At 37.6% G+C, this 26,767-nt stretch overlaps 5 protein-coding genes across 5 annotated transcripts; 2 read left to right on the top strand and 3 right to left on the bottom strand.

Annotated features, from left to right (window-relative positions):
* The first annotated feature begins 303 nt into the window (after positions 1 to 303).
* lcmt2 (leucine carboxyl methyltransferase 2) lies at positions 304 to 6,036 on the top strand. Its single transcript, XM_043249309.1, has 14 exons — positions 304 to 392; positions 857 to 981; positions 1,080 to 1,161; positions 1,243 to 1,432; positions 1,603 to 1,759; positions 2,001 to 2,190; positions 2,660 to 2,767; positions 2,877 to 2,964; positions 3,051 to 3,287; positions 3,582 to 3,809; positions 3,892 to 3,989; positions 4,778 to 4,965; positions 5,063 to 5,198; positions 5,863 to 6,036. Exons 1-14 carry the CDS (start codon positions 351 to 353, stop codon positions 6,034 to 6,036), a joined length of 2,043 nt encoding a protein of 680 aa, XP_043105244.1. The 5' UTR covers positions 304 to 350.
* A 122-nt stretch (positions 6,037 to 6,158) lies between these two features.
* crygs2 (crystallin, gamma S2) lies at positions 6,159 to 7,444 on the bottom strand (the record flags this gene model as incomplete). The annotated part of the gene is made up of 2 exons (XM_043248564.1): positions 6,159 to 6,431; positions 7,169 to 7,444. Coding segments are annotated over 2 exons (549 nt in total), but the record flags the coding sequence as incomplete, so codon positions are not given.
* A 2,376-nt stretch (positions 7,445 to 9,820) lies between these two features.
* tbccd1 (TBCC domain containing 1) lies at positions 9,821 to 14,860 on the bottom strand. The gene is made up of 7 exons (XM_043249310.1): positions 14,467 to 14,860; positions 13,306 to 13,637; positions 13,061 to 13,222; positions 12,451 to 12,817; positions 12,016 to 12,202; positions 11,387 to 11,890; positions 9,821 to 10,895 (listed from the first exon to the last, which is right to left on the bottom strand). The coding sequence occupies exons 2-7, from the start codon at positions 13,633 to 13,635 to the stop codon at positions 10,673 to 10,675; spliced, it is 1,773 nt and encodes a 590-aa protein (XP_043105245.1). The 5' UTR covers positions 13,636 to 13,637; positions 14,467 to 14,860; the 3' UTR covers positions 9,821 to 10,672.
* Positions 14,861 to 15,337: 477 nt separating this feature from the next.
* Positions 15,338 to 21,792, top strand: rab5b (RAB5B, member RAS oncogene family). The gene is made up of 6 exons (XM_043248821.1): positions 15,338 to 15,464; positions 17,325 to 17,623; positions 18,404 to 18,555; positions 18,653 to 18,775; positions 19,302 to 19,395; positions 20,098 to 21,792. Exons 2-6 carry the CDS (start codon positions 17,461 to 17,463, stop codon positions 20,208 to 20,210), a joined length of 645 nt encoding a protein of 214 aa, XP_043104756.1. The 5' UTR covers positions 15,338 to 15,464; positions 17,325 to 17,460; the 3' UTR covers positions 20,211 to 21,792.
* A 618-nt stretch (positions 21,793 to 22,410) lies between these two features.
* On the bottom strand, positions 22,411 to 26,155 carry dbr1 (debranching RNA lariats 1). Its single transcript, XM_043248820.1, has 8 exons — positions 25,821 to 26,155; positions 25,517 to 25,641; positions 25,278 to 25,358; positions 25,114 to 25,199; positions 24,740 to 24,964; positions 24,570 to 24,647; positions 24,297 to 24,442; positions 22,411 to 23,753 (listed from the first exon to the last, which is right to left on the bottom strand). The coding sequence occupies exons 1-8, from the start codon at positions 26,015 to 26,017 to the stop codon at positions 22,979 to 22,981; spliced, it is 1,713 nt and encodes a 570-aa protein (XP_043104755.1). The 5' UTR covers positions 26,018 to 26,155; the 3' UTR covers positions 22,411 to 22,978.
* Positions 26,156 to 26,767: the final 612 nt, after the last annotated feature.

The following is a 26,767-nucleotide window of genomic DNA, read 5'->3' as shown; positions in this document are numbered from 1 at the left end:
TTTTAAAAAAATATGTTATTGTGTATTAATTATGAATATACATAATATACAAATTCGCAAATACATGTTAATATATTTACCTTGAAACTATAATACAATTATAAACAACTACTATCGCTAGTGTTATGTGTCTTGCTGTGTCTCAGTACCATTATTTAATATACCGATCACCGAGTTATAAACTATATGTATTTTCACACGTTTTCTTGATTTCTTGATTTATTTATTTGCACTCAATTCTTATCTGAGGTTATATTTGAAACGCTTTTGTCATGGAATGATATGCACCGACTTCCGCTTTAGTGCTTCCTTGTTGTTTCCACAGGCTGCTTCCACGTGTGTTCAGAGTGATGCCAGTAAACAGCAAGAGAGACCAAGGAAAAGATGCAGCTGTGAGTCAGACAGTATTTATGTTCTATTATGTTTCAGTAAGACCGGATCAGCTCAGATCTGACACCTTAAAAAAAGTCAAATCTGGCAGTCAAACGGAAGTTATATCAGTAACAAAATGTGTCAACAGTATACCATGGTATTTAATATCAATCTGCTATTTGGCCCTTAGTAAGTACCCTGGCAAAATTGCATATAATTTTGCAAATCTTTAATGCTAAATAATACGTTTAGTCATCATAATAGGGTAACATCATATTATGTTATTTATATAACATTTATTTAACATACGTATATACTATAAATAATAATTATAATAATAGTAACCTTTTAATTACAGCTTTCTATACTAATACTTGCTAATCTCGAAGGAATAGTCAACCCAAAAATAATTGTTTTGTGATCATTTATTCACCTTCATTTTGTTCCAAATCTAATTCTTTCTTCTTTTGACATTGTGTCTCAGGTGCAGGGGACTAATGACAGCAGTGTGGTCAGTAAGGTATCAGCAGCTGCACAGGGCTACTTCCACGATGATTTCCTTAAGCATTTTGTGTGCAAGGTGTCAAGAAGAGCTCCACTGATTAATAGGTAACAGCTGAGAAGACAGTTCTTGCTCCTTGATTATATTTTCATGAAACAGATGTGATATTCCTGATACATGCATCATGTATGATTTTCTGTTTTAGAGGTTATTATGTGCGCTGGAAAGCAGTCGATCACTGTGTGAAACAATTCTTCCATGCCACTCAAGCCTGCTCGAGAAGACAGGTGGGATAAAGTGTTCATGTTTTGTATGTGTTTTTACTGTAAGAAAAGAATATCTTGATCATATCGTTCTCTTAATCTCAGATTCTTTCACTTGGAGCCGGGTTTGACTCCCTGTATTTCCGGTTGCGTGCGGAAGGAGCCCTTGGAGGTGTCACAGTTTTCGAGGTTGACTTTCCAGAAGTTGCCCGACGCAAGACTGCCTTGATCAATAGCAATACTTCTCTGAAGGACACGTTGCCGGATAGAGAGACAGTCTCAAATCAGCAGACTAGTAGGATGTTCACTGTACCACATATTATTATATTGCAAACATAACTGCTTAATAGTATTATTTATAAACTTTATTATCCACACGGATATGTTCATATTTTCCCAGCAATCGTGTCCAACTCATTCTTTTGTTCCTAAAATGAGTTATTTGTATGTCTTGCTTGTGTGTAGATGCTGTGTTCATCAGAAGTGGTCATTATAATCTCATTGGTGTGGATGTCAGGAACGAGCAGGAAGTGGAGGCGACTCTGAGCGGAGCTGGACTGCAGTGGGACGCTCCCACACTCGTCTTGTCAGAGGTTGTGCTGACTTATATGGAAACACAATGGTGAGAATGCATATTCAACTTTATCTTGAATTGCAATGATTAGCATATGCGCTCCTGAACCGCTGAGTCTTGGCGCTCATTCCATAAATGGAGCTTTGAGTCTCACCTGCAACGTATCTTGAGCTCATTCTGTCTTTCTAATAGCTTTCTTTTACTTTCTACTACAACTGTTTAACAAAAGAGAGGCCATATCAACATGAACATGTGTTTTGGTGATTTTTTTTTTTTTTTTTTGTTCCAGGTCAGATGCTGTGATTGGCTGGGCTGCCAAGTTGCTCCCACAATCTATGTTTGTGATGTATGAACAAATCCACCCAGATGACCCGTTTGGCAGGGTCATGCAGAACCACTTCCTGAAGCTCAATTCTACCATACACGCTCTGAAACAATATCCAGACACTGTCGCTCAAAAGCAGAGATTCATACAGAAGGTAAGCCTCAAATTATGTTTTATGTGTTATACCAGTATATATTTTTTATACTATGTAGCCATGTTCATTTTTAAACTTGAAGGTTGTATTGACCTTGTTTGTGAAGATTTCAAAGTGTTAAGGGCTGAAGCAACACAAAGATAGATAATAAATACACTGTTTTTAACAAAAATGTAAAGATGGTAAAAGTAATTTTTAGCTCAAATAAATGGTTAAAAACATGAAAAATGATGAAAAATATTAGGCCTACAGTGTTTTCTACGTTGATAATAATAAATGTTTGGGTGCACCAAATCAGCATGTCAGCATGATTTTAAAAGGATCATGTGACACTGAAGACTGAAGTAATGACTGCTGAAAATTCAGCTTTCATCACAGTAATAAATGACACTTTAAAGTATATTAAATTATTCAGACTTTTAAATGGTTAATTGTCAAAAGACGAGAAACTGTTCTTTGTTTGTTACAGGGCTGGGAAAAATGTGTCTGTCTGGATATGAACCAGTTCTACTTTGACCTTCTTCTTGAAGAAGAGAGACAGAGAGTTGAGGGACTAGAGCCTTTTGATGAGTTTGAGGTGAGGAAACGGCCCCAATCCCAGCAAAGACCTTTGAGTGGTCCTAGAATCACCACTGAATCTGACCTAATGCCTGATCCCAGACTTGTGTTTATCTCGATGATAACAGGAATGGAACCAGAAATGTTCCCATTACTTTATCCTTACAGCCTCCAAAGGCACTGTGACCAGTCAAGCACTTCTCAAGTTAACGAAGGGTAAGAGTCGGTAAGATGTTTGGTATTATGTGTATCACTAGGTATTGCAGTGTAGTAGAGGTACGTGTGTTTTTTTCCACTCCTAGCGTCCTCCGTTCCTCACATGGCTTCTCACTGGGCCGAGTGTCCTCCCCTGGTCATTCAGCCCATGTGTGGGTCTCCGAGTATAGAGGCTGTCGGTATGGCCTCTGCTCTCCTGGCACCTGGAATCATCTTACTCACCGGAGGCTGTGGGAGAAGCGGAAGAGACACAGCAGCGAGGGTCCTGATCAAAGAGAAGGATGGCTGGAAATGTGCCTGTGTGGAGGCTCTTGGAGATAGAGGTGATTTGATCAGTGCTCTATTTTTGCTTTTGATAAGGGTTTCCTTACTGGATTTTTTTCTGAATAAACATGACCTGTCTGTTAGTAAATGAACAAACTTAAAACTTTAAAGTTTGTATTGCTTTTATGTGTTTCAAGTTGGAGTTCTTAATTGAATAGTTCTTAATTTTGGTGATATGAAAATCTGTGGGATTTGAAAACTCTAAGGTTTTGTTTAATTTATAACAATTTGATGTAGAGACCAGTCTAATTATGTATGCATGCATATCTCTGTCTCATATTTCTTCTCCTCAGTGATTAGTCTTTATCAGACGTTGACATCTATCCCTGGAGGTGGAGCTGTGCTCTTCGGTGGAAGAACTTCTCCACTCAATCCAACAGGCAGTGTTGTGTGGGTGACATTTGACCCCGGTAACGATCGATCCCAAGGTGCTGTACAGCTGTCTTTTAAGAACATGGTTTGTACCGGCGCTGGTCCAAAGCCACGCTGGCGACATACATCAACCTTGATAAGTTATAAAGGTTAGACATTTTACTCTAGATATTTTATATATTTTTCTCATTATAAGGAGCAAAATAATAAGTTCTTAATTTATTGTTCCAGATAAGACCTTTCTGTTAGTGTTTGGGGGACGTACAGAGAAGGATCCAGTTCTAGATGATGCACATTTTCTGAGTTTGGAGGACAAGCGCTGGACTGAGGCATGGCTTTCTCATATTTCTCATTTCTCATCTTTCTCATATTAAAACTTAATGAAAACAAACACGAGCAGGTACACTACAGTTTGGGGTTGTAAGTTTCAGAAGCCATTACTCCAGTCTTCAGTGTCACATGATCCTTCAGAAATCTTTCTAATATGCTGATTTAGTGCTTAAGTATTGTTTCTTATTATTTTTCAGAATTTTTTGATAAATATCAGGTTTAAACGGGGTTTAATTGAAATAGAAATGTTTTGTAACAGTAAATGTAGAGTATTAATTAAAAATCTTTTCCCCAAACTTTTAAATGAACTTTTTTGAAAATAGGATCATTGATATCATTGCGCCTGCTGCATCCGTGGCTCAGCAGTGAAGTTCCTTGACTATTACGCCTGAATGAAAGTATATTTCCTAGCCACATCAGCCTAGAAAATCACAACTGTTCATTTTCCGTCATTCTTAGTACGGGATGTAACTACAGAAGAGTCCAGTTTTAAATAGGACTATATTAAATAGGATATTTTTGAGCGAGATACTCCTACTCTATTCAGATTCAATGACCTATGCTAACTGCAGTTAAAAGTGCTCCCTCTGACCCAGAGTGGATTCAAAAATGACAAAACTCAACAATTTAACTCTAGGTGAATTGGTAAATTAACTTAAAATATTATTTATTTTTTTTAAGTGGCATCTTCCTTTAAACAGTAGTGAACATGCATTAGAAATTTTGTTACCTTGTAATTATTTTGAAAGGGAAACATAATGTTACTACTTGTGTGTGTTTCACTCAGATGACAGTTGTTGGTGCCGTCCCGGAAGCCCGTCATTCCCATTCGGCTTGTCCCTTCGGTGGGGGCCTTGTGATATTTGGAGGCTTGGGGAAAGGTGGTAGACCTCTCGGTGATGCTTCCTATCTGAGACCTACATCATCAGGTTTTTGTTGGGAGACAAAGAATTTGCATCCACCCCCAGTACCCAGGTTTAAAATCACTTATATTTGCCCGTTAAAGTATGAAAATCATGTGTTGTGAAGATGTGCCTCTCAGTAATCAAAAAGTCTTGGCCTCTATTTTCAGATATTCTCATTCAGCCTGTGTAATTAATGAGAAGTTGGTTGTGGTTGGTGGAGTTTGGCTTCAGGCTGATGGAGTACCAGGAGTTGCTGTAATAAATCTAAACACTGGGAGCTGTGTGGAGATCCAGCTGGATACTGTAGGTTTCTCTGCTCATAGACTCCAGTGGTGATTAATGGTTTATTATAACATTTTGGCTCTAATATCTCATTGAATAGTCATAAGAAGACAATTCTGACAGCATACAGATAATTACTGCAGTATTAACTACATTAGAGGGAATATTACAAATTTGCATGGCACTATTTCTATCATTCATTCATTGAAAAAGGTTTTTCCAAAGGCCTTTTGTTATTTTTACAGCTGGGTGGAGGACTTCTCTATTCTCTTAAGAATTTGAGTAATTTTAATAACTTTGTGGTTATAGTTATGATTCTTGGTATGAACATGTTTGATGATTTAATATTAATAAGTGAAGTTATTGAACCTTATCTTTTATTATCACTGTTTTATAAATTTTAATTGTCAGGAAATTGGTAACAGCTATGATTTAAAAAAAATTATAATGAAAATGTTTAGTTAAAAGTTAATCATAAATGACTGTAAAAGTCATTGGCCAAAAAGTATGGGACCCTGGTGTATAAAAACAATAAGCAACCCATATACATAAACATTTTGTTGTTCTCATTTTTGCAACGACTAATTAATTAAAAATTCCCAGCAATCCCCTTTATTCTAAAGTAAAAAATTACTTTTATGTATTTGTCATTGCTTAAGTTTTTACTACTTTTATTTTATTTCAGTCATCTGTGCCTTGGCCTCTGATGCTGCATTCATTCTGCTTGGAGGTGCTGGACTCTGAGGGGTCTGAGATGGTGCTCATTGGTGGAGGAGGAAATTGTTTCTCATTTGGAACTCACCTCAATCTCCACCCCATAACTCTGGATCTACGACCAATACTTTGCAATTCGCGTTAGTCTGTACAAACTACAAACAAGCAACAAATGTGCTGCTGAGTTAATCTCCAGCCAAACTTTTATTTCAGCTGGACCTTCAGTGAGTCACAGCCAATTAGCCCAAGTATTGTGACAGAGGGACATCACTCGGTGAATCGACGGAAAGACTGCACTGTGGGACAGACCGCACCCCACTCCACCGGTTTACGGTAGTGGCCTTTCTCCAGGAAGTACTGGTGGCCACGGTAGTTAGGATGCTCGTAGAAGATCCAGTATCCATCCAGAACTTTGCAAGAATGGACCTCTCTCAGACGAAACCTCTCCAGCACAGATGGACAGTCTTCAATAGACTCTATAGCCTGGCCTGTGAAGTCAGGCTTGTCGTACAACTGAACCTTGTACTGCATTCCACTTGCCTGCATGGGGTGGACATATTTGGATTTGGGAAGAGAAAAGGGGTAAAAATATGTGCGTGTGAAGGATGGAGTTTGGATAAATGAAGCGAAATGCCAAAAAGAATGTATGGATTCAGATGGCACTAGTTTTCAAGTCAGTTAACAATAATATAATACTCGAAGACCTTCATAAGCATGCTTTGAAAGTTATTGTACAGTTGTTTGCCCGGTTTGATCTTGAATTTTTTTTAAAGCATATTGAAAATATCTGTTAATATATATTCATGCTATAAAGATATTCATTCAGGGCAGAAATTCTGTTATTTTATAGATTCAGCATTTTCTTTTTATATGTAGCTGTATAAGTGTTATAATGTCAAAACAGAGTTGATCTGAAGTTTAATTTAGTCCTCTGTATGGACTAAATGTTTGCTTACATTACACATGCAAGTCTGGTCTTTCAACACAACTGAATCAAATACTGCAGACCATGTGGACACTGATTTATTGGCAAAAGCCATGTGGACTAATTAGGTTAAACTCACATAACAGTTAGGAAAGGTCTATGCGTGACCTTCCACTACTCATACTGTCCCAAGCTTTAATTGAACTCAGTTCAAACACAGCATTGTAAAACAGCTTCATCGTTATGCCCAGTCTAAAAACATAGCAAATCATATCTGTTGTGCTCTATGCACTGTTTAATTCTTGGATATATCTCATTAATGCTTGCTGTTGAATATACTAGTTGAACTTACAAAGCGGATGAGCTTGCAGGAACTGAGACAGTCACTGAGGCCCATCCAGCCCAGGTATTCAGGATAGTCTCCTCTGGTTAGCAGATACCGGTTACCAGTGTAGTTGGGCCGCTCGTAAACCACCCAGGCCCCACTTTCCACACGAATAGAATTGCAGCAGCTCAGATAGGTATGGAAGTCAGAGCAATCACTGTCACACTCGTAACGGCGACCCTGAAAGTTTTTGTCCTCGAAAAACACAATCTGGGAGACAACGAGGTAATGTTGAAAAGCATTTTATAATATCAAAATTTCAAAACTGGTAAATAATGTTTTTAGCCATGTTCACGCTGGCTGACCAGCAAGCAATGTGACCAGTCTTTTATTTAAATTACCAAATAGACCAATGTGACTTTGAATTTAGTTGGTATCCACTGGTTTGCTATGGAGAATTTTCAGGGCGTATTAAAATATAGTCTTGGTCAACTGGTCTGCCTGCAGCATTAACAAGTTTAACAAGCTAACAGAAATATTAACCAGTTTATGCCAGCAGCCAACCAATGTTGCCCATTTAAAACCCACAGACGGCCATCTTAGATCCAAAATAGTCTGATCTGTAATTAAAAACACAGTTTCAACACAGTCCTAAAGTACTGATTTGACTGCAGGCCAAAATGTTCAGAAAAGAAGTTGTAGAAAATAGGGCTTTTAGATAATAGTTTCAAAAGTCAGTGTCATCATTTAGGCATTGCATTGCATGCAAGTATACAAAAAAACAAGAAGTTTAAAAATATAGTAGCTCTATTTGCTAGGTATACTTTAAATTAATTTCCCCAATTTACTTTTTCCCCCTTATCTGTGAATTTAAAGTTAACACAATTAATATATCCATATTTAAAACGTCCATACAAATGCATTCTCAAAACTATTTTGCTGAATTAAACACAACTGCATCTGTCATTAAGGTTGAGAAACCATGATTATAATTTTTTTTTAAATTTGTAATTTTGTTTTCATAAATTATGCAACTGCACAAGATTCAGCCTCTTTACCATTATATTCAAGTGATTTTCTACTCACCCTGCCCATCTTGAATACTGTATTTAGTCTTGTCTGGGTGTCCAGAGTGATGTTTATGGGGCTGTTTAAATATGCAGCTCCCAACGTCAAAATGACGGGCAGGGAAGGGCCAGATATTCACTTTGTCATGAAAATGAGATCCAAAAATCGAGTCAGTGATTCTAGCACTATTCAGTTTTTTTTCCAGAAAAGCAAATGGGGATTAAAGGATAATGACTAGCCTGGCAAGGGCATTCATTCACCCTGAAACAACGCAGCACCCTACAACTGGACCAACCTGAACCACAACAAACACAGCACACTGGCCAGCACCTGATGCCAAGAGCACTGCCAAATAAAGAGCCCAGACTCATTGGATTGTATCATGCGTTGCTGAATGGCACTCATTACTCTGGCTCAGCTCTTTTCAACAGCACGCCCACTGGCAAATGAACCAACTAACTAAACTAAATCTGGAGAAAATGTGAGTGGTTTGCATAGATAATTAAATCGGCAGTGATAATTTAGGTTTTTACAATCAGAAATGTTGCATTTAATAAAGCAAACATACCCTGCACTAGAATATGCACACTTCTCTGCTACCAATAATGCAAAAAGACTCAAATGAGTCAAAATGAGTCAGATGTCTGAAAACTAGAGCTGTATACATTCGACTGTATTCAGTGAGATAATAAAAGTGTGCAGCCATCTTTCCGACGAGGTATCAAGAAGAAAAAGGAGTCGTCAAATTCAAAATACTTTGAAAAGATTGTGATCACCCTGTGATCAGGGTGGCTGATGTTTCAGTGCTGTAAACACTAGAAAAGTTGTGGTTAAATTGTTCAATATCAGCAGTGTGCATTTAAACTAATATACAAGCAGAATTGTTGGAAATATTCACAACAGAACGTAGATGAAACAACTGTTTAAACTAAGAAATGTTTTAGATTTTATGCACAAAATTAGCTAACTTCAAAATCGGTCTGCTCTCAAAACAGTTGGGACAGGGGCTGAAAAGGTTTTCAAAGATTCAACTAGGAGAACATCTAACAACTAATCATTTGACATTAGGTCTGCAACATAAAAGGGACGTCTTAGAGAGGCAGAGGCTCTCCTATTTGTGAAAGAATGCATAAAAAGTATTTGTGTTATCTATAATGTTATCTATGTTCTGTGAAGAAAACATTTTTGGCTGTTTTCTGTGTTATATGAAAGTCTTTTAGTTTTCATTTCATTCACATTTTTAAAACATTCCAACATTTCCGGAATTATGGTTATATTACATGTGTTACTGGTGTCAAAGCAAAAATATAATATATTAAATATATTTATTTATTTCCAGTAACTGAAATTAAAAATACAATTAAATTATTTAAAAACAGAAATGTTGCCTTTCCAACTAAAATTAAATACTAAAAATACTCTCATTTTAAAACTGAAATCTCTCCTCTCCATTTCTCTTGAACTGCACTATTACAAAACGCTAAATTAAAACCAAAATTATATATATATAAAAAAATAATACTACAAAACTAAAATAAAACTGCTGTAGACCAGCTGAAATGTACTTTATCTGTAATTGAGGTTCTTTAACAAATAAACCAGATTCAGAGGTAAGATGAAAAAGAATTGCTGCTTGATGATTTAAAGATGCATTACACACATATAGTCATTCAGCAAGCTAAAGGTAAGTGCTACTGATTCAATACGGCCATTAAAGCTCAAAGGTAAGATACAAGGAGTCTGAAGTCCAAATAGCTAAAAATTGTCTTCAAAAGAGAATATGATAATAGCTATGGTTTATTAAACAACCAAACCATTTCACCTTTAAGAAACCAAAGTTGATTTGTGTTACACAGATGTCTATAGAATATGTACACTAAACTATAAAATGCTGATTCAAACATATTTCAAATGTTAACTTAAGACATTAATACAGTCGAGAGACATTTTAAGTGACAGCGTTGTTGGAATCTGTATGGTGAAGATACAGTAATAGTGCAATTACAGTGCAAGGCATTGTGAACATACAGCAAAGGAGAAATATTAACATTTCATACTGGCCATGTGAAGGCATTCAACTCTTCAGTGAGTGTATGTGTTATGCCACGTACCAATTGAGATCGACATGTGTCAATAATTACAGTACATATCTCATCCCTGTATCCTCTAAATTCCAATAAAGGCAGCAATCTGTCCCTTTTCTGTTTTATTTAAATAATGCTTCTCTGGAATCACTGGTGTTTCGTAACAAAAATTAGCATAATGCATAATCTGAAAACTGCAGTAATAATATAGCAACTCTAATCACTAATCCAGCATAGATTTTTCTAGATGTCAATAATGTGACAGGACAAAGTCCCTATCAAAACTAGATACAGCATTGACAGTCTTCATACAAAAAGAACACTAATGTTTGAGGATCAGAGACGGCAAAAATCAGCTTTTGGTTGTTTCGCTGTTCCCTTAGCAAACGGTTGGTGCTCGTCCCATTGCTTGTTCGGGTGCTTGTTCTTTGAGTACCGTTGGTCCAGGGTTGGAGTTGTGGCTGGAAGGCCGGTGGTCCACAGATGTGGAGGGGGTGAGGACAGGAGGGAGGAGGCTGTCCAGCTCTTGTCTTTGTCCTGTCGCAAGCAACCACTCATGAAACTTCTGCTCCACTACGGCCTGAAACTGCCGCCTCTGGACCCTTTAAAATAACAAAGACAATGCATCACTAATGCATCTGAACGTCTTAAAAGAAAACCTTTTACCCATGTGATTATTATGGATAGATGCAATTTATGGACAGATAGATTACATTTTTTTTAATCAGATTTAATAATAATGCTAGACGTATCTTAAATTAGATTTAATCTTTGTTTAAAATGAAAAAAAAAATCCAAATATATTAATATATTGTTTACATATTTTACATACAAATCAATAATAATAATAATAAAAACAACAAAAACATATGTTCCAAGAAACCAACATTTTATGGAATAGCTAAAAATAAATAAATAAATAAATAAATGTATAAATGAAATGAAATGAAAACAAAAAATTTAAATCAGCAGAGCAGTTAACATTGCACATACCAAGTGTTGGTATCTCACTAAACCTGTGCCTATGTTCACTTAACTACGATCTGAACATGGCTAAAGACTTTACTTGAATGGAATAGAAAAGTGGGCTCACTTGTTTAGGTGTGCTTCCTTCACAGTCTTCTGCCATTCCTCTATCATCTTCTCTCGGCTCTCCAAGGCCTTCTGGTAATCTGCTGGCAGGCCCCAAGGGATTTCGCAGTTATCCCCCTCCATTTGAAAGGGTATCACCAGCGGGTAAAACTCAGAGGGGGGCTGGATGCGGTAGAAGCCAGTGTCTGTAGCAGAACCCTCGGCTCCAAACAGCAGAGGCTGGTCCCATAAATTTGGAACCACAGCTAGGCCCACACTAGCCATGTGATCCTCTAGAGTGGGATAATGTGTGTGGAAGGGGCCCAGTGTGAGAGACACATTCCCAGGAAGGAGAAGGGGTCGAGTAGGGGTGAGGGCATGGATTGTACAATGAGAAGAGCCGCCTATCGTCAGCCGGCCGGCCACACACACCACACGAACATTCTCACAGCTCTGAATGTGGACGCTGGTTCCCACCGGGCCGAATACCACTGTACTGTTTCTGCACTTATCCAAGGTCACAGACCTGCAAGACAAGGACTTTCTTTGATATTATGACTATGACCAGCACTCTTTACATTTTTGACATAAACTCCAGGTAAATATATAGAAAAGGTGCATTTATTTTACTTTAATAAAGTGATTCCTCACCTCAAAGGAGAGAGAAGGTAGATGAAAGCCTCACTGCAGCGGTGGAGTTTGATGTTGGAATTATTCAGCTTTTCAGAATCTTTGGCCAGCGTCTGTTTGCAGACCTGTGACATGAGCAACAATCGACTTCCTGGAGGAGCCATGTGTGTATTTCTGAATATTTTGGCTTTTTTTAGGGTGCCCTCTACTACAAAACAAAACATGTTATGTTAGTGATGCTATAATCTGATTAACCATCAAACCATCAAATCGTTTTATTAAATATAATGGTTTTTATACTGTTCCTATGTATATTACATTTTTGTATAGGAAAAGTTTCCACTAAGAACTCACACACAATTTAAATGAAACTAAACGCCAAATGTTCCTAAAGAACGTTTGATTTAAGAAATTTTAAAAATCACTTTATTTCTTTGACAAGAACTTCCAGTTTACCTTGCTGTGCCCATGTCAGTTTCTTTCCCGACTCTAAACAGGTGGAAATGCCGAAGGGATTGAGACAAAGGGCTTGATGCAGAAACCCCTGGAACTGCTGCAGAGAGTAGGAGCGGCTGAGTTTGGAGTATCCTGCCTGGGACTGCAGTGTTGAGCGGCTGAGGAGCTTGTGGATTGGGTGCACGGTACGGCTATGGCTCACAGATCCTTCCAACAACAAACTGAGGCTTTCCAGGGCCTCTGAAGTGAGCTGGCTGTCACGCAGAACCTGTCCAGAAGTGCTCAGCTGGCCTGGCTCTACTAGTAACTCCAAAAGCTCAGACAGGTGTGTCTGGATGAACGTAAGATGAGCCTGGTCATCCCAGTTCTGGTAAAACAAAAAGTAAAAAAACAAACCACTGTGCAAAAGTGTTCTCCCTAAAATTGATCCTTTCTTCCCGCATTATACAGGCAAAATGTGTTATATTTCAAAGATCTTATAACAAAATTAAAGTATTTATGGTCACTTTAATTAATCTTTTCTAAATACAAGTATTACTTTATAAAAAAGACTGACCCCAAACTATATAAAATACATGAAAATATGACTCGATATGATTTATCCACATACCTTATTTTGTGAGCTTATTTTGGCGTCTCTCTCAGAGGAGGAAGAGGGAGATCGTGATCTGGGACTCGGCCACTCTTCCCCAATCAGTGACGTGCGGAGAGAGATTCGGTTTAGTTGCTGTAGATACAGGAAGAGCAGAAACTGCAGAGTGTCCACTGACAGCTAAAAGAAGAAACAGAGACATTTATTACAACAAAAGCATGCTAATCATTCTTTCTAACAGCACTACACCTTTTTTCTCTTACCTTACAACGCTGCCTGTCCAGTTCCTTAGGAGTATGGCTTTGCGACAGAGCTTCTGCCCACTCTAATCTCTGCTCTGCAGAACGAGGCATCAACAGGTCAAAAGTTTCGAAATACAACCAGGCAAGCTCCTCCGCCAGCTGCAGTTTGCCACAAGCAATGTGTCGCCACATGTGCCAGCCGAGCCTGGGGAAGCAGCCGTCCCGGGACCGGACGTAACAAGCCATCTTGCGCAGATAATGCATGCTGAATTTGCTTGGAGGTGTGGCAGGAAGCACCCCCATTAGAAAGGGTTCCAGACGTGGCCATACACAAGCTGTGTATTTGTCCATTTCTACCGAGGAAAAAAAAGATTTGTTCAAAGGAGTGAGATGAGTCAGGGAGAAAGTATCAATTCACTATTAACATGGCTGCGTATGGGCGTAAGTGATAACGCAACAGCAAACTAAGTAATATGTTGTAGACAATGATATGAATTGTAAGAATTAGGAACAATAAAAAGCCTGGACATAATTTAGAATACAGCTAGAAGGACAAGAATTTTATCATAACTAACCAGTCTATACTAGATATATGAGGTAAAGTCAAGCAATTTCCTAAAGAACCACTTAATTATATATATATATATATATATATATATATATATATATATATATATATATATATATATATATATATATATATATATATATATATATATATATATATATACACACACACACACACTTGTTTAATTTGGTTTGAAGTCGTAATATTCCACTTTATGAATGGGAAACATTACCATTAACGACAGTATATTCTTTAAATTGAATAATTCAACAGCTGAAATTTACCGTTAAGTCAAATCCACTCAGTTGTAAAACAATGTTCATTTTCTTTTTACTTAAAAATGTTCGACATCAATTAAAAATGTTTTTTTATGCATACAATGGGACATAAGCGTCTTCCCTTCCGCCAATTGAAGTTATTCAAACACAAAAAAAAACAAGAAAAACGACGTGGAGGATTTCTGATATTTATATTACTAATATCAATTATTTCAAAGTATTTTGATGTAAGGAAGATATGGATCAGTCAGCAAACTTTTAGCGACATCTTTCCCAAAACTAGCAAGTTACACCAACACGGTGATAACGGACTCGCCTGTTTTCTCCTTAACTTACCTAATCATTGGAAGTTTTGGAGTTTCAAAAGGTGGTCACCATTGCTTCGTGGATTAATACATAACAAACATATACAACGTATATATTTAAACTGAAATGCTTTCCGATGCTGTTGCACTGATGCGCGCGCGCGAGCGACCAGATACCAAAAGGAGGCGCTTCGCGAACGAGCACTGCCGTGCCGCTCAAAACTTCATTATTTTCATCCTTTCATTAACTCCTTCATTATTAGAGACCCACGTAACCACCAAACCACCACCTTAAAATAATAAAGTAGTTAAAGTTAATAAACATGTACGATCTCTAAAGAAGTATTAGCTCTTAGAAAACAAACAACGATAAAACCGCACAACAGTTCATGAGCGGTTGCCATGTCTGCGTCACAACGTGACGTAACACGAATCGTTCCGTTTGCAGCTCGACCTCATTTCAACACAAAAGTCCTATTATGGTCGTATGTTGATTTAATTGTTGTGAATTCAACATAATACAAAAACGCATATAAAAACTTTTTCTTTGCTAGCAGGAATGACAACAACGATGATAAAAAATATTTGGTGCTATTTATAAATCTTAAATTGTTCTTTTGAAAAAAAGACAGTCTTTTGATTTCAAAATAAAAGTCTGTGAATTTAGTCTAATATTTAATCTATTTAATTATCTTTTTTGTGTTTTAGTAATTGTACCTCAGTTGCTATTCTGTTTTTTTTTCTGTTTAATATTATTTCAAATAAACTATACATGCCTAAATGTGAACTATAAGACAGCACTGAGTGAAATTTTAAGCATCCACAAGATGTTTATATTAAGACTGTTCATACATTATTATTTATACACAAATTAATAGTTAATATTTTCATCTGTCCAACTGAATTTGACCCGTGTGGCTCAGTGCGCATGCGCGGAGGTGCAGGAAGTGCTCGCAGCAGACCGATAACCAGCTGATAGATCAACAACCGAACAGCCGCCACCAAAACAGCCGCGACTGGCGACAACAGGTAAATATAATTAACGCGGGTAGTTTTATATGACTCTGTGTATTTAAAAAAAAATTGATTATTTTAGAAAATGGTGTTCATGGCACCGTTCGGCCCGCTTCGCTTGGATCGAGACGAGTCACGTTAATGGTCAGAGTCTATACTGCGCCTCTAATGCATCATATCAGACACATTCAACTGACCGTCAGAGTTATGGATTAGATCACGTACACACACACACACACACACCGGATTATTACAGTTATGCATTAGATCAGTAGACGATACTCGATTATCAGAGTTGTTATTAAGATCAATTGAAATAATACGTCTGATTACTTTTTATTAATCAGATCAGTAAACGTAAAGCTGTTTTTTAATAATTAATCAAATCGATGAATATACACTTGATTTTAAGAGTGATTAATCAGATCAGTAGAAATATGCTTAATTATTAGACCAATATATATACACCCAATTACTGGAGTTATTATTCAAATTATTAGACATGCCTAACTACTGAAGATAATATTATTATTATTATTAGATCAATAGATTGATTGATTGATTGATTAATTAGATCTTTAGTCATACGCATGATTATTAGACTTACACCTGTTTGTTGCAGTAAATCACATGCAGTAAACACAGTTGACTTACTGGTAAGAATTATGGATTAAAGATGTAAAACTGGAGAGTTGAATGGATGGTTAGAGGATATGAATATTCTAGATGAAGCACAGCATTCAAATGGACAAATGCCGTATCATGCAGTGGCCAACCTATAGTTTAAAAAATATCAAATCATGTCAACTCCTAATTTTACAATGGAAATGTCAGGTTGTGTGCGTAAATGCAGTTCTATGCAGCATGATCAATACAGGTGCATTGATAATGGTCGGGTCAACACAGACGTTACATATAAATGCACATTGTTGTTTTGCTAACAATTTACTTAATGCCTTTATATCACTGTATAAGATGGCCAGCTGACTTCGACCTATGTACTTAAACGTTAAGTTGTAAGCTATAAATATTTGCCATGCTGATGCATGGAGGGCAGAAAAGCACACGACTGAGAAACCACAAAGAGGTGACAGTTTCACAAACCTGGTGGTTTTCTGCCTGCAAAACATCTGAGTTATTGATCACCGTTTGTCTTCATCCATTACAGAAGGAATTTGCAACAGAATTCCTTCTTTTGGGCATCTATTTTGGAACGTATGAGGGAGCTGTACTTTCAGTAACCACAAAGTTTCATTGAGATGATCTGATAAGAGTTTTTTTTTTTTTTTTTTTTTTTCCATGCCTTGCCCAATAAATCAATCTTGAAGTTCACTTAAGGTTATATACTTGCCACCTTGTTTTCTTCTTCACTTTTTTTAAGCTGTTGCACCAGAATTATTATTTGTAATGTTATGACACACAGAAACATTCATGAGTATGTTTAGCAATGCTGTCTTTACCTAAGAAATGTTGTTGTGTTGCTTCACTCATCAGCTTCCCTATTTCTAATGAGAACTGATTCACTACATAAAGCATCTGCGGTTCAGGCTGCTGACGTGCTGTATTCTTACTTCTTGTTTATTTTATTTAATTTGTATTATTTTTGGTTTTGCTAAAAGAGTTCAAAGAATAGGTTGATCACAAAAGTAATTTTTGGCATCATTTACTCACCCTCATGTTGTTCTACACACGCATGAATAACTGTCTCAAAAGACTTTTTTTTTTTTTTTTTTTTTTTTTTTTTTTAAATATCTATGTACGTTTTTAATTACTTGTAATTTTTCAGACATTGCCAGAATGTTTTAGTTGTAAGCGACTTCCTCTCCCACTACCTGTTCCACTTACGTTCTGCTCTTATTGTTGTTCATTTTTTAGCATCACAGTCTGACAGCTGTCCTCACAACTTTAGAAGAAGTCTCCTGTACTAAAAAAACCCAAAACAACAGCTTGTCTGCTTTGAGCTGCTGCTTTTGGAGACGCTGTCAGGGAGGACGGCCACCCTTCCTACATCATGAGCACTCGCGGGACCGGCAGGGCCAATGGAAGCCTACCGCAGACCAAGATCTGCCAGTTCAAATTGGTGCTGCTGGGAGACATGGCTGTCGGCAAGTCCAGCCTAGTGCTGCGCTTTGTTAAGGGCCAGTTTGACGAGTTTCAGGAAACCACCATTGGAGGTGAGGCATGAGTGATGAATTCGAGTTCATATTCATGGTTATATTTATTTAGGTAGATTTTGTTTGGTTTATTGCATTTTCATACATAAAGTACCGTTCTAAAGTTTGGGGGCCGGTAAGTTTTCGTTTTTTTTAAAATAAAGTAATATTTTTTTATTCAACATAGGTGCATAAATGCTTTTTTTTTTGCTATTTTTATTCATCAAATAATCTTTAAAAAATTTATCTCCGGCACTGGTGATAATAGATGTTTCTTGAGCAACAAATCAGACTTCACACCTAGACTTTTGCCGTTTTGCAAATGCACACTTCAAGAGCAGGAAGAATACAATCTGGTGTGAGCAGTACAGTCAGCAGTGCAAAGAACACACACTTGTGAATTCTTCATGGTGATCTGCAACCTTGCGTTAACTGACCGTGACTGATCGTATGCTAGATATCATCACGTGTAAGTAAGGTGACGAACCTTATAGTATAATCTTCACACCGATATTTGCAAACATTGCTTTAGACTTTGGCTCCCATAAATTACATTCAGACAGATACCATAGAAATGGACTTATTGCAACGCTAATATTAAATTGTAATTTGTCTTGATCGTAAGCAGCAAAGCAATTAAGATGATAAATATATATTATAGTAAACATTTTCATATTTTGCGGTTTAGTCATTTTTATAACTATGATTCCAAGAACAAAGAGCATCAAGGTGCATCAGTATTATAATTCTTTGAAATCCTAGCTGGACGGGTTTTTTATTTTGTGTGTTGTCCACCATCAGCTGCTTTCTTGGCACAGTCTGTTTGTCTGGATGACACTACGGTGAAGTTTGAGATTTGGGACACAGCCGGACAGGAGCGCTACCACAGCTTGGCCCCCATGTACTACCGTGGAGCCCAGGCGGCTATTGTAGTTTTTGACATCACCAAGCCTGTAAGTTTACAATGGTGCACTCTCTACGCAAAGGATACACAGTTTTATTTGCTAAAATAGTAGATTGGTTGCTTAGTCTCTAACCGTGTATTTTTAGGAAACATTTGAGCGAGCGAAGGCTTGGGTGAAAGAGCTGCAGCGGCAGGCCAGTCCCAACATCGTCATTGCTCTCGCAGGAAACAAGGCTGATCTAGCGGATAAGAGACTCGTGGAGTATGAGGTCATATCCTTTCTTTAATCATATTTTAAGACATGGGAGGTGTTAGGGTCTTTTCTGTTAGTAAAGGGACGGTGTATAAATAGCTCTGGGATTGTTGCATGTGTAGTGTGCTGCTGTTTATTTCAGCGCACACAGAACAGAATAAAAAAAGTGCCATTGAGTGGAGTGGTCTTTACATTTTTAGTTGTTTTTTTAAAAAAGGCTTTCATGCACATGGAGACGGAATTTATTTGATCAAAAATATAGTCAAACAGTAATATTGCAAAATACGATTTAAAATAAGTGTATTGATAATGATGATAGATACTTTAATCATCAATTTACAGAATCCAGCTGTATCCATAGACTTAAGTTTTTTTGTATTTCAATATATTTGATAATATAAATAATATGCAATTATAAAATAATTACGTAGATAAGCTGAATTTTCTAATTATTCTAATTATTTTTATAGTGTCAATTCTGGTATATTTTTCTATTGTATTGTGTGCAGTAACCCAGACATTAATTTTACATTTATGCACAGGAAGCACAGACATATGCAGAAGACACAGGCTTGCTTTTCATGGAAACCTCTGCCAAGACTGCAATGAATGTAAACGAGTTGTTCCTGGCCATTGGTGAGTGCTGAAGCCATCTTCTTACTAGTGTACAGGTTATTGGTAGTACAGTAAGGCTATATTATCTACAACTGTCGTCATTGTGACCTTATTTTTTTGTAATAAGAATAGTTAATGTTGTATTTTAAGGAAAGCTTGGGTAAATTATTGTAAGGGTCTACAAAATATTGTTAGAATTTTGTTTACAGGTAGAATTAAAATTCATTCCAGTACCAGATTTTCCAGCTTGTTAGTAATTTACTATGTTGAATTATTCTTAGCTGTAAAGTTGTGCTGAGACAAAGTAACAAGAACCGATCTCGATTTCAATTGTGATGTGCTTCCAAGTGAAACAAAAAAATAAAAAAAAGGAGATCTGGATGGAAGGAGATCTGAACACAACCCTCCGGTTTATTTTAAGAAAAGTTCAGGGTTTTTACAAAGTGTATCATTGAAGACGTCTGGCAAATGTCACCAAAGAGAATTCAAGTTTTTGATATTTTTATAAAAACTAATAGTTAAAGTAAAAACCAACAAACAAAAAAAACCCCAGAAAAAATGCATAATAAAATAAAAATGAAAAAAAAAAAGAGACAATTTTGAAAATAGAGTGAATTTCATTTCATGACAACTTTAAAGAAAAGGTTGACATTATGAGCAGCATTCAGGCTTTTGATTTTTTTCATTTAACTATTGTTTATTTTATTATTATTTTTTAAATAGCAAAGAAGATGCCAAAAACAGACACCCAAAACCCCACGCATGCTGCCCGACACAGGGGGGTAAACCTGCAGGACCCAGACGCACAGTCCACTCGAAGCTGCTGTGGGAACTAAAGGCCTGTCAACACTCCATCACGGGAGACCACCGACACCTTCTCCTTCCCAAAATCCCACCCTTCACCTTTTCACATCCTTCTAAGACGGATACGGAAAGAAACCGAAAAGAGAGAGGAATAACAGAAAGAGATTGAGGGGAAAATCCCTCAGTGATGCCATAAAGAGATTTTCCAAGGAAGACTTCTGATGGTCAGGGCAGAAAGTGAACGGACGATGGACGCTGTCATGTCTGGCAGTATAAATGGATTCTGTATTATTTTTAAATCGATAATTTTAGCCTCTGTTCGTTTTCATTATGCAAGCAACAAGGTGTCACCCAAAGAGAAAAGAGATACAGGAACACAGAATTATTTCATCGACAAATCCCGTTCTCAGTCCTGGATTGAACCGAGATGATCCACAACGTCCCCCTCAAAACAGAAGTCTTCAAGCCTCCGTATTTTATCCATTAAGAGTATCCGTATGCTCTAGGCTCCCAACTCTTGATCCCAACTCTAGCACTGGAAGGACGTCAGCACCTTAATCTAAACTAACCCTTGCAATTGTTGAAGCACGAGCCACATCTACTAAACTTTTAAACTACAAAAGGAACACTGAAGCAGTTTTTCATTCAGCCTGAGCTTGTTTTTTTTTTCAGCCTCCAGCTTTATTTATTACCTTTATTTGAACTGGTCTCCCTTACGTAACTCGTCATTCACCTTACACCCAGAAAGTATTGAACATCAGCGTCTTCCCTATAACATTTCCTTCTCCCAACCACTCTGACCTTGAAGTTCAGTGTTGAAGTTAACGAAACAACAGCAAGCTCTACGATGCCTTCTCTACGTTCTGGTCGCTTTGTGTAAACTACTGTTTGAGAAACAATCAAAAAAAATCATTACACCATGTTGGCAGCAACCAGATGACTGATCGCAGACCATTTCGCTTCACACATACTCGCAGAATAACGCACATTGATTCGTCTGGAAAAGGAAGTCATGCAATACCAGGCCAGTGTCTCAGTATGTGTTATTAAAAAGCAACAAAAAAATTCAAGCACCCGCAAATCAACAAGGTGAAGGATTTAGCAACCAGTGTTGTGCGATACGTCAGGACGGCAAATAGCAGCAAGGGAATTTTTGGCCCACAAAGCCCCTGAAAAAGTGGAAAAAAACAGAAGTGCCTACTCCGTTTTTTCCGTGTTCTTTGTTTTGGGCTTGTTTGAGGTCGTCAGACCCACGAAAAGTAGCGTTTCGAGATGTTGGCCCGAAGTGTACAGGCAATAACCTGTAGAAAATAATTAGTTGAGCGTGTTAGTAACAGTCATTTATGAAGTTTTGTTTTATGGATGCCGTTTGTTGATGTGTATAAAAATGTGTTTTATTTAAAATTGATTTTAGTCAGCAATTTAATGGGTTACAAATAGTTTTTTGGTCATTTAGGGAATGAATTAGGTATCATTATATGGTGTCACACAGCTAGAAGTCATTTGTCATTTGTTTTCAGGTCCACCTTTTTTGTGGAATAGATCTGATCTCCTGTTAACACCTCTGTGAACTGAAATGTTAAATAAAGCTGTGCTGTTCTGCTATGAATGAAATGTGGCTTTAGTTTCTGTGGCTTTCTGACCAGCTTTGATTTAAACCTCTGCTAACCATCATTAATGAGCAAACAGTATTCAACGGTTATCCAGCTGCATCCATGTAAATGCCACTAGCGTTTCTCAAATGCTCCTTGTGCTAAATGCTAATAGATAGCGCTCTAGGCGTGCTGTGCTGCTTTCCACATACAGAAGTTTGGAATTCCCCCTTTTTCTGCTCAAATAAGGTCAAACATCAAACTTAAAGTCAATAAGAAGTGTAATTTGACGTCATTTTCAAGATGGCTGAGACTACAGTAGCATTCCATTGGTTATTTTCAACTGGAAATGGAAATTCAAGATTTTTGACTGGAATGGTTGAAAATAGGGAAATATAATCTCTAATACAGATGCTGCAGAGAACCCAGAAACAAGTGAGCATGGGTTGATAGGTTTTAGTTATATACCTTGAATAAAGTTTTTGGTCAACAAGCTCAAAATATTTTCACATTTTATGACATGAAACATTTATCCTACGATTCCCTAATGCCTTGAAAATGGTGGTTGCTATGAAATGGGACCTAATGGGACATAATGAGAGTATAGGACATTAAAATTCACACAAAAAAAACCTTCTAGTTCACTTTTACACCGTTTAATCTCACACTCTTTCAAACTTTTCTAACACAAAACATATGTAGATAAAGACTGAATTTGTAGTGGGTTTAAATTAGCTTTTTACTTCTAGGAATTGCAAAAAAAAAAGAATAAAAAAAGACAAAATACACAAAATTACACCAGGATTCTATTATTTAAACGATGTATTTACAATAGAATGAAAAAGCCAAGTCAATCACCACAAAGCTAATAAAATAAGACTAAAATAAACTAATGAATGTGATGTCATATATTTGGATAAAAAAAATGGAAAGAAACATCATTAAAACTCAAAATGACAAAATAATTGACAAATGCAAAATAAAAGTTGATGGTCTTGGTGTTGCTTTATACACGTGAAAATGCCTGAAAAAAAGGTTTCTTTAATTCCTCGCACTCATAAAAAAATATTTTAAAAAGTAGTTACCAAGCAGATTAAATCAATATAATACCTTATTTAACTCTTCAGACTCAAACTATCCGGCAGATCATACTTGGTAGCAGTTTCCTGATCAAAAAAAAAAATATATATATATAAAATTGTATTTCCCTAGCCCTCACTCTCTTCATCTTCTACAGCCGTGTAAATACTCTGGTTTCTCCGTTTGATTTGAGGCGCGCCGCCCGTGTGACTGGCTGAGGCTGACCCCTGTGTCGTCTCCCCACTAGTGCGCTTGGGGACCCTGGCTGGTGTGAGGCCCCCCTCCTCTTCTGAGCTGCCCTGAGAGAGGGACGCTGAAGGAGGGGGAAGAGAAAGCGGCTGCAAGGAGCGTAGTGGAGCCTCTGATTCTGGGGCGGCACACGGAGGTGGTAAGATCAGTCTATTAGTCATCTCTCGCTGGGGACTGCTGTCTCTGTCGCTGTCCTGGCTCCCTACCTGCCCTTCCGGAACCACTGCGTCTGTCCCTTTCTCCTCAGCACACTCCACTCCCTCATCCTCTTCCTCCTCCCATTCGTCTTCAATGGTGATTTCATCAGGATTGTAGGAGCTGGAGAGGCCGGAGGTGTCGGTGGGATACTCGCTGGGTTCGTCTACGCTCCCTGTGCTGTCTTCGTCCTCCTCTTCTTCAGTTGCACCTGTGGCACCTTCCTCTCCATAAGCTTGCCCACTCTGTCCAGCCAGGATGTAGATGTCTGTTAGGCCGAAGGTGGCACACAACTCTGTGGTTTGGGGGTTGGTGGAGTAGACCGGGTGGGCATTGGATATACGGCGGTTGGGGTCGTAGGCAGGCACCGTCAGGCTGAAATTTTCAGGGACGCAAAGGTCACCGCTCAAATCACTCACGACCTCCATCATAGCTTCTTCTGATGCACTGAAATCCCACCTGAAAGAAGCAGAAGAACAGGATGTCTAAATACTTACAGAATCAATTCACGTGCAAGATACTATGTTTATGTACACTATTTTCTGATTAATAGTAGAATTTGAAGTCAATTTCTCAATTTATTATTTCCGTAATAATTCTAATATTACACTACTGTTCAAAAGTTAGGAATCAGTATAATTTAAGGAACTACAACTATTCAGCAACATATAATTTATTAAAATTAACATAAAAAAATTATGTCAAGAAATATTTCAAATCAATGCTGCACATTTAAACCTTTTTAAATACATATACCATATGTACGTGTTTGTTTGTGTGTCCTCCAAAATATTACACAGGACAACAAGAAGAAATGTTACTTGGAAAAACCAAATCAGCAAATTACAATCAGCTCATCAAAAATATCTTAACTTGTTTTCCAAAGATGAATGAAGATCTTGTGGATTTGTAATGACATGAGGGTGGCGAATAATTAATGGCAGAATTTTCATTTTGTGGTTAACTCTCTACTTAAAATGTAGTCATTTTAACAGTCTCTACCGGGTATGCAGTCCGTTGTCTTGTGGGGGGTTCCAAAAACTGCAGGATGGTTTCTGAAGGCTGTCTGTCGCTTTCAAGATGGCCAGCCATTCTGGATCGTACTCAAGGTGCTCAGAGGAGCCCGGTCGGTCCGCTACCTCCACAATCTGCACTCAATCAAAACATTCATTTATTTACAAAGACTTAGCTCTACTATTTGGATCTTACAAATATTTGGGCAAAACAGATTCCACCGGAAGAGCTTGAAACACCCTTGCTGATGGAAACAATTACCTGAAGAAAATCTCTGTGTGGAAGACACTTGTCAAGTGAGAGAAACTTGGTGATCTTTGGGGCAGCATTATTCTTAGCCTGTTATAAAAAATAGCTTGTTGTGATTGTGATGTTGTGATGATATAAAGGTTTATATCTCTCAGTTTTTAAATGTATACACAAAGACCCACCTCGTGCTGCATCAGTGCGGCAAACTTCACGTGCAGGTGAGCCGAAAACCAGTATGTGGGCTGCAGGTGGTCTAGAAGCTCTGCAGCAGCTGGGCTGCCCAACGTACTGCTCTCTACTTCCTGTCTGAGGAACTTCTTCTGCCGGAGGAGCTGGTTTGTGTTGCCGTAGTGATAAATGCCTCGTGGCCAATCATGCGTCATGAAGATGTCTATGGGCATCTTGAGCTAGAGAAGTTAGGTTAGACAGCAAATTATTCATTTCCATTTATGATAAACTAAACTGTAAATTATGTTTATCACATTTTTCCTTTGATGCATTTAAAATACTTTTTTTTTTTACACATCTAAACTTATGACCACACTTAATAATTAACCTGTTTAAGTTTGAAGACATCAATGTTTCTTATGTGGTAGACGCTGCGCAAAGATTCTGGGCTGTACGGCGGGAACTCAAAGTGTCCTGAAATTGCATGAACAAGTTCAGAAATGTAATTTGTGTGTCTTTAAAGCAACTGATTTCAAATTGTTAAAAACTCACCTTTCTTGTAATCGTGGGACTTAAATATTCCCGAAAGGCCGCCAATCCGGACACCTTTAAAGCGAACGACGCCGGCATAACCTGAAGAACGAGGAGCATCAGATCCGTTCAGAGCTGCTTTTTAAGTGTTAGGAAAACTATAAAAGTCTGCGCGTACAACATTGAAACACAAATTCAGTACTTCGCTACACGTTAAAGTAATAAAGCTTGCATTTGTGAGAATGAGCCAAAGATTTCACCGAGGTAATAAATGTTGGGGGCCACCCAGCCTCCGTAAGGAAGCTCCTGCAGATGGTTCGACGCCTCGTGGTTTCCGCCGATGAAAATAGTCAGGACAGGAGCCTTTTTCTCGCCAGAATAGTACCTTATAAAAAGAAAACGATGGACATGTCATGACAAACGATGGTCGACCGACTCCAACGTAACGTTTACTTAAAATAAGCATGCATTCACTGAGTATATACCGCTCTCTGTAGAACAGTAAACGACTCTCGTTGTTTAATGAAATATCCACCTACTGAATAACACCGGGGGTTTGCTTACTTGTAGAAAGTTTGCATGTGTCTGTACTTGACAGGCACCGCCATGCACTTCATGTCTCCTTCATTTCTGACAGCCTGGAAGTCTCCGCAGCACAGCAGCAAATCCACCTTCACACCTTCTTTATTCTCCAGGTACACGATGCTCTCGTAGATCTTATCCAGCTCTCCGTGACAACAGCCTTCTACCGCCACCTTCATCCTTATATCTCTAATCCACAGCCTTACGCTCAAAGACGATAAATCGCGTTATCCATCGCACCTTTACATATTTGACATGATCCTTCCAGCAAGCCGCTTTTGCCTCCCTGCGCTCACATGCTACTCTGCACATGCGCAGAACGGTCATGTGACCAGTGCATTAAATGTATTTTTATTCTTCATCCACACTTTCGTTAATTTGTGTTCGTTCGTAATTTTTTAATTAAAATTAAATAAATAAATAAATAATGCAAGCTTTGATTTAAAGATCTGCATTTGGTATGCACGTTTACAGGATATGCAATATATATAATGTATAATGAAACAGCAATGCAAAATTATTATTATTATTATTACTCTTAAATGGACTGTTTTTACGTTTCTCTTCTTTCAGTTGTTATTCATATTCAAATCCGTATTTTTTCTTCTGCTTTCTGTAATTAATTTTGCAAAGAGTGAAGAAGATGCAAAGAATCTGAAATTGAAAGTGTAATACCAGTGTGGAAAGTGAAGCCAGTAGCGATACTTTTGTCACGTGGCGGATGTTACTTTTTTCAGCGATATACGGGAAGGACCAATCAAATAACTTATGATTAATAAACAAACGTTTCCTCTTTGAAATTCATTAATGGATAAACAGGTTTTTGGTGCACAAATATGGCTCAAAGGAAGATGCGTCTCTTTATTTGTCAATTCTTCAATTTAGGAATAAGTAACACATGAAAAATGACTAAATGTAACACATAATAA

Source organism: Puntigrus tetrazona, chromosome 9 (genome assembly GCF_018831695.1).
Source record: "Puntigrus tetrazona isolate hp1 chromosome 9, ASM1883169v1, whole genome shotgun sequence".
NCBI lineage: Eukaryota > Metazoa > Chordata > Actinopteri > Cypriniformes > Cyprinidae > Puntigrus > Puntigrus tetrazona.
Note: the sequence above shows the minus strand (reverse complement) of the source record. Positions and strands in the feature narration are given on the sequence as shown.